The sequence below is a fragment of the Echinops telfairi genome, unplaced genomic scaffold (assembly GCF_000313985.2).
Source record: "Echinops telfairi isolate 266 unplaced genomic scaffold, ASM31398v2 ScPeMD7_2010;HRSCAF=2546, whole genome shotgun sequence".
NCBI lineage: Eukaryota > Metazoa > Chordata > Mammalia > Afrosoricida > Tenrecidae > Echinops > Echinops telfairi.
The window spans coordinates 23261929-23269827 of record NW_022105908.1 but is presented as its reverse complement, the minus strand read 5'-3'; the positions used below and the strand labels follow the sequence as shown (position 1 = coordinate 23269827).

General features: G+C 56.0%; 1 protein-coding gene across 1 annotated transcript in view; it reads left to right on the top strand.

Moving 5' to 3' along the window:
* The window catches only part of PITPNM3 (PITPNM family member 3), a 169736-nt gene that overhangs the window by 100213 nt on the left and 61624 nt on the right, over positions 1 to 7899 (top strand). Inside the window, exon 4 of the mRNA XM_004716151.2 lies at positions 5016 to 5063. Coding sequence (XP_004716208.2) covers positions 5016 to 5063 — 48 coding nt within the window. The remainder of the gene's footprint in view (positions 1 to 5015; positions 5064 to 7899) is intronic.

The following is a 7899-nucleotide window of genomic DNA, read 5'->3' as shown; positions in this document are numbered from 1 at the left end:
GGGGGTGTTCCTTGGGGGAATGAGGTGGTGGTGCAGACCTCCAGCGCTGGGTGCCTGTGGGAGAAGCTGGATTTGTGGGGAGAGAGGCTTCCTGGAGGGCCATGACGGCATGCCTACCAGGTTCCCTGTCCAAACGGAGTCGCCCGACCTATTTGCAGGAAGCTTCCACCAACTTCTGTACTAGAGAAAGTTCCAGAAGAGCCAAGGCTGTCAGAGGGCCTGGGGGCCCTGGGAAGCTCCAGGCCAAGTGGGGTCTCATTTAGGCATTGATGGAGGCAGCTGCCCTTTGGTTAATGGCCCTCGTCCGGGGAGCCTGCTAATCAGAAAGCTGATGCTCACAGCAGACACTGCTGTGTGGGAAGACGGAGCCAGCCCCACACTTAAACCTTGCCACACACATAGCTGTCCCTCCTGTGTGTGCCCTGGGGGTGGGGGGTGCCTGCAGGTAACAGTCCAGGCCTCATTCGGGGTGCTTCCCCCCAACCTCTTCTCCACTCCTCCTGCTTCCCAATCTCGGCCTGAGCTAGGTTTTCATCTCCCAACCCCTGGCTTGTGGGTACTCGCCCCTTGGCCCCTGTGGCTCCCTGTTTAGGAAGGACCCTCACTTCTTGTCAAGGCAAGGGATGGCATGGAAGCAGTGGCTCTTACCTCTGAGCCTCAGTTTCTCCAGTTGCTAAGAGGCCCAGGGGTGTGAGGGCTCAGGGGTCTCACCCGTGGGAGAGGACAAGGCCCAGCAGCAGCCTTCCCACAGACACAGCCACGCCTGTGCTCAGAGGCAGCTCTGGAGAGACCCCGGGACCTGGCTCCCACCTGCAGCCCCGGCAGGCGCCCTGGGATACACCCGGTGTTTTGGATTGCATCCTACCCCCCTCCAAAATACGCCTTGGACTCTCAACCTCCACATCTATGGAAGGAATTCTGGGGTGCAGCATGTTAAGAAGCATTGCTCACACGAAGGCGGGCAGTTCGAACCCCCCAGCTGCGCCTGGGAAAAAGAGGAGGCTGTCTGTTCCCATGGAAGAGTGACAGCCTCAGGAACCCCGAGGAGCCATTTCACTGCCCTGCCGGGTGGCTCTGAGTGGGCCCCGCTCCACAGCGGTGGTTTGGCGGGTTCCTTTCTCATACCCACGGCAGCGGTCTCACTTGGAAATCAGGGTTTCCCTGTTGTGTAAAAGATGCCAGACCGGTGTAGGGAGTTGCTCTTGAGATATACAAAAAGCAGGTTAGGCACAGAGGTGTGGGTACAAAGGGGGACGGAACCGTGTGGCGATCACCAGGAAACCGGAACCTCCTCCACCAGCTGCAGCAAAGAAGGCTTTGTCCTCCTCATCCCCTGCCCCTGCAGGCAGACGAGGCCCCACCCCTGCAGGCCCCCTGAATTCTGACTCCTGGCCTCCTGCCCTGGAAAAACCACTGTCTGCCCTTTCAGACCACCCACACGGGCATTCCTGTTACCATAGTCGCACCTGGAAAAGATGACAGCCCCTGAGCCTCAGCCCTGCGATGCCCTTCAGCCCCTGGGGTCTTCCCTGCACTCCTTCCTGCTCACCCAGAGCCACCCACGAGCTTGTTGGTCTCAGTCCCCACAGTGTGACCTGAGGTCCTGCCCAGGCTCAAAGCCCACATGCTTCCTGGGAGGAAGGCCCTGCAGGCCTGAGCATCTCCTAGCTATGAATGGCAAGTCCCTGAGAGCCTGTCTAGAGGGGGAGCTGGCACCTGGCAGGAGAATGTAGGGACAGTGAGTCAGGCCTGGCCACACCCTCTCTGGACTCATCTTCTTCCCCAAGGAAGATTGGGCCATGGAGCGGGTGGAGAGGCCTCTCTGAGAAATGCCAGAGGCACTTGTGTGGCAGGGTCATGTGACCAGAGCAGCTTTGTTGTGGATTCCTGTGCTCCAAAGTGCCCCTGCTCAGGGTTTAGTGCTTGAGTTTGAAATAATCTTCTCTTTGGATCTGCGTTTTGTAAGTGCAGTTCAAGATGAAGTAGCATGCTCCCATGCCAGGGGAATCCAGCCCCTAGCACATCATCACGGGTCCGGTAGGTGCAATCGTACAGTGATCATAAGTAAAGATTATAGTAAAGTCATAAAGAGCATGAGAGATTGAAATAATGGAGTCAGACACATTTCGTGGTAGCATTGCTGACCTCAGCCTCACTTGGTGGTCCACGTGGAGAGAGAGTGATATTTAATGCTAACCAAGGCTTTTATATTCTCTGGGGACATGCAAGCCCCCTAATTACAAGTGAAGACTTAGGTCACAGGAAAGGGTTGTGCTATAGGTAATACAGTAATGGGAGGGGGCTGATCTAGGGGTATACAAGCAATAGGAAGAGGAGGGATTGGGGGTATACATGTGACAAGATGGGCGATCCTAGATTCAGGATGGCAGCCTAACTTTGGATGTCACGGAGCTGGTTTGACTTGTTCCCTGGCACCAGTATCAGTAGGGTGTGAACTCCACCTACAGGAACTGCAACCCTTTAGGGACAAGTAGCCCATTGTCCTTAACAGCAGGGAGGGGGTGCCCTACCTTGGTCTGGCAACTGACTGCCTTCAGGGAGGATGTCTCTAAGCTTCTGACCTCCCCCCATATGCTAGCAAAAAGCCCCTAATGTTTGGCATGTCTTTGGGGGAGACAAAGCTTGGGAAAAGTTTTTTTATAATCCCATACTCCCAGGGGCTTGGAGCTTCAGTTCACAGCAGTCCTGATGGCCCCACCTTCCTGCTTCCTGGAACTAGTTTCTGCTTCCACCCTCCCACTTGCCCTCTGTGTCCCCAGATCCTGCCCACCTTCCTCCTACCCTTCCACACAGCTGGTTTCTACCCCAGAAGGGGAGGATCTGGTCTGGCAGGGAATCCCCATCATGGGCCGTTCTGCCCTGGGCTAGTTGATAGGAGACTCTTTGGGGATAAGCATGTCAGCTTCCCCAGTCTGGGAATCCATTGCTTTCAGACATGGGGCGTATTGCAATGACTCGGGGGCCTCCTGTCTACCCTGGTAGCTTAGTGCTTATACATTGGGCTGCTAACCACAAGGTCTGCAGTTTGAAACCACCAGCCACTCCTTGGGAGAAAACCAGGCTTTCTATTCCTGTAAAGCAGGGGTCCTCAAACTATGGCCCGTGGGCCACATGCGGTCCTCTGAGGACATTTATCCGGCCCGCCGGGTGTTTTAACGCCATTGCCTGTCCTGCTTAGTGTACATAGGAATTTGTTCATAGTTTTTTTAAAAAACTATAGTTCGGCCCTCCAACGGTCTGAGGGACAGGGAGCTTGCCTCCTGTTTAAAAAGTTTGAGGACCCCTGCTGTAAAGAGTTACAGGAGAGCCCAGTCCCTGGAGAAAGACCTCGCATTGGTAGAGGGAGGGGCAGCGAGGAGAGGAAGACCCTGAGGAGATGGAGTGACATCACGGCTGCAGCAATGGGTCCAGGCATAGGATGGAGCAGGACTGGGCAGTGTTTCCTTCTCTTATGCACGGGGTTGCTATGGGCCGGAACCAACTCGGTGGCACCTCAGTTACAGTACACAGAGTTACAGTCCCGGAAACCCACTGGGGCAGCTCTACCCTGGCCTAAGAGTTGCCATGCCTCCACATCAACTCTATGGCAGTGAATTTGGGTTTTTGAGTTTGTCTCCCCTGGTGGGGACATGAAAAAGGAACAATCTTTCTCTGAGGCTGGCCCTGTGCTGGCCCTTGGGACCCGGAGCTGACCGTTGAAGCTCCTGAAGTGGGGTCCTCATGGAAGCGATGGCCGGTGCTCCGTAGGGAAAGACACGTGTGTGGAAAAAGCACCGGAGAGACACATCTGGCAGGTAAATCAGGTGTTCTCTTAATGACGGGATCACGCGGAATCTCCATTCTTACCTGAGGCTCCCGAGTGTTTCCACGTGTTCAATGAAGAGCTGTTGTTATTGTGGTAATTAGAGAGGGAACATGGTTTTCGTGCAATGAAAGAAACTATTTCAATAGCCCCACAATGCATAGGATGGAGCCCTATGGGTAGCAGTGGGGGAGGGTGCGTGGATTCAGTTATTCATTCAAGAGATATAGAGTGAGAAGGGCTGTTGGTTACGGCCTGGGGAGCACACCAAGGGACAATGATGAAATCCCTGCCATGGTGAGGGAGAGGGGCAAGTGCTAATGAAGCAGACCCCCCCGGAACCAATCACAGGCATGGGCTCTCCAGTTGGGAAGAAGGAGGCGCCTTCCATGGAGGAAGCAGAGTGGGCCGGGATGTTCACCTCGGACAGGGTGCATGCGGGACACCTGGGAAGCATCTGGAGATGTCTGGGGGGAAAGGGGGCCAGGGCTCCAGAGCTGTGGGAACAGGGCTGACCTGGAGACAGGCTGCAATCTCTACTGTTGGCCGTTTAAAGCTATCACACTCTCCGTGGGGGAAACGAAGCTTTCTCCTCCCATAAGCAGGTACAGTCCCTGAAAACCACAGGGGGCAGTGGTACCCTGTCCTGGGGGGTCCCTGCAAGTCAGCATCGACTCGGTGGCAGTGAGTTGAGCGAGCACATGGGCATCCAACCCTCAGAGGAGGGAGTACGGGCCACAGCTGGGGAGCAGTTGTTTGCGGGGGTGGAAGAAGCAGCCTCAGAGAAGGCAGAGGTGAGAAGGCCGGAGGTGGTCCCATCTGACACCTCCATCAAGGGCTAGGGGCCGAAGCCTGCGGCAGAAGCAAGGCAGGGCAGCAAGCGGGCAAAATACCGTCGTGTCTCCAGCCCAGAAACGCAGGGTCTGGCCCAGTCAGTGAAGGCTACCTGGGCGGAAGGACCTCTTTGGCCCTCGATAATCACCCTAAAGGCAGGCAGTCTGAGCCTGCCTGGGATCAAGGCCTGAAGATCTTCCTGCCTGAGGGTTGTGGACTAGAAAGCCGAGGAGCTCGGCACGGCTCTGGCACATGGGGGTGTTGCCCTGGTCAGAAGGGACCTGGCGATGGCAGGTTTGGGTTTGGCTACTGCAAGGCGGGGGGGATCCTGTGCTCACGGCTCTGTTCTTTCCTGCAGGTGAAGGGGCGGCGCCCTGCACCTCCAGCCTCCTTCAGGAGAAGCAGCGTGAGTTAAGCCTGACCCACCGGGCGCCCGTCTTCCCATCCCTCCTGGGGGATCCCAGCCCCTTGAACCCGGAGCCCCTCTTTTGCCCCTTCAGAACCCAGAAGGATTGCAGGCTCCTCACTCCTTTGTCTTCAGGCAGGATCAGAGTCTGAGGGCCACTCACCTGGTCTCAGCCCACTCTCTGCTCTGTGAGCGGAACAAGTACCCGGGGGTCATAGCTGTGGTGTCAGAGCCAGAGTGTGGGGAGGGAGGGGGCCTGGGACTGGTGAAGCAGGAAGGCAAGCCCAGCATGGAGGGGGGCAGGGAGTGCCCAGGAAGAGTTCCATTTGCATGTCATTTGCATATGGACCGCCAGCAAGAAGGATGGGATGGACAAGCCCTCAGTAGCTTCTAGACACTCTCCTTTGGGTGACGCCCATCCAGGAACCCTGGCGGTGGTGACCACCATGGTCAGAAGCTTCTCGTTCGTGCCAGGCTGTGCGTGATGGGATGAGGAGCCCAGGGCACGGCTGTTGAGTCCTGGGGCCTCCCAAGTCCTTACCATCCTGTAGGCTTCTCCAGGTCCCTCTCTGCCCAGGTCTTCTCAGAAGACGAGTACAGACGTAGGTGCAAGGACTTGGCCAGGACCCATCCACTGGCTGACACAGGGACCTCGGGCTGTCCTCTCGGGAGCTTCTGGGTGGACTTGGGGAGACTGGGATGGAGTCAAATGCCTTTTTGACTGGTGGTATGGAGTGTCATGTCAGGTGGAGCTTAGAGGGGGGAGTCCCTGTGTATGTTTGGGGTGTGTGTGCCTAGAACTCCCCTGACTGCTCTCTCCTGCTGTCTGGAGCTCTGACTGTAGCTTTGGGCGGGGGGTGGGGGGGTGGGGGGGGTGCTCAGACTTGTCTACTTGCCATCTTCCCAGACTCAAGCCGAAGGCCTCGCCCCGAGCTCTTCCATCCTCAGCTTCTGTCTCATGGGGCTTGCCTTGTCCACCTTCCCATGGCCCAAGAGCCAGCCCTGTGGGAGAGCACCTGCCTCTCAAGGAGCCTTCTCTAGATTTCCAACACTCCCCTAAGTGCTGGTGGGCGTGACTGTCCCTGTCACCTCTCCCACCACCAAGGCTCTGCCTGGATGTGTACCAGGTAAGGACAGAGCAGGATTGGGGCTGGGCTGGAGAACAGAACTACTGTGCTCAGGAAGGTGAGCCCTCCCTGCCTAGAGATGATCCCTCTAGGACAGGGTAGACTTCCCCCGTGGGTTTCCAAGACTGTAACTCCTTATGGGAGTAGAAAGCCGGGTCTTTCTCCCTCGGAGGAGATGGTGCTTTTGAACTGCTGATCTTGTGGATCGAGGCCCACCTTGGAGCCACTGCACCACTAGACAACCCCAAGTAGGCTGTTGTGCTCAGTCACATGGCCTTGCTATGAGCCGGAGTCACTGGATGGCAGCTGACAACAGCAGATGCCCAGGGGTGCCCTGAAGCTACGATGAGACAGTGTAGACATCAGAGCCCACATTTCCCAAGTGGCAGTGGTGGTGGTGCCGGGCACTGCTGAGTAGACGCCATCTCAAAGGGATCCTACCCCGTGTGACTGAGCATTCTGGGCTGTGACCTTGAAGGGTGAGGATGGATTGTCAGGTCTTTCTCAGTGGGTGGACTTGAACTACTAAACTGTCGGTGAGCCATTCTGGCTGAAGGGCTCCGTTGCTGAGTGTCAGCCCAACCTTGTCTACAATGGCACCGCTGCGATGTATCTGTGTCGTTTTTCCACCAGGGTGAGTATATTCAGTGGAAAAGACAGCGTTTTATTCCACACTGATGCCCTGGTGGTGTAGCGGTTATTTGTTGGGCTGCTAACAGCAAGGTCAGCAGTTCGAAACCACCAGTCACTCCATGGGAGGAAAATGAGGCTTTCTACTCCCATAAAGAGTTTCAGTCTCAGAAACCGATAGGGCAGTTTTACCCTGACCTATAGGGTCACCATGAATCGGAACCGACTCAATGGCAGTAAGCTTGGTTTGGGTTTTGGATGTCCCATCTACCATTTGGGGGGCACTAAAATACATTTTCTTTTATGACAATGATAACCAATGAGGGTTGGGGTGGTTGCTTTGAACCCACACGAACCAACGTAATTTATGACCTTACCGCCAAAAGCAGGAATGGCAGTGCCTGACGGTGGTGGTGCAGACAGTTCACACGCTCAGCTGCTGACCCAAAGGTTGGTGGTTTGAGCCCCTTCCCCCCTAGAAGTGCCTCAGCAGAAGGTCCTGATGATCTACTTCTGAAAAAGCAGCCACTGAAAATCCCACCGAGCTCAGTTCTACCTGGACCGACACACAGCGTCACCATGAGTCCAAGCCACTGACTTAATGGCGCCTTGGCTGGCCTGGTGAGCACCCATGTGGATTCGCCTCTGACCTCCACCTGGCTTTTGAAAGCATGTCGCAAGGCACTACGCGAGTCAGGACATCCGGAGACCACGCTGGGACAGCTGGGTGCTGGCAGTACACGGGCCTGATTTCGACCCTGTTGGCTTGCTGGGACACTTAAGTAGACAAACGACCTCATGCCTCTCTGAGTTCGCTTTGCTTTGCTTGTCAATTTCCTGGGGGGCCGAGGGAGGGTCACAGCGGTAATACACGGTAATACACGTGGTGCCCCGATCTGCACCTGGCCGGGAAGCAGTGGCTGATGGTTCTCCTTTGTTATTGGCAGTCTGGATGAGTGTTGGCAACATGCAGCACCTGGTGGCAGGTGTGAGCATTGAATCTTGTCATCTTGCGGAGCTCAGTCTTTGGGCAAACTGCTGGTTACCATGGTCACAGATTTTATCTGTGCCCCCCCCCC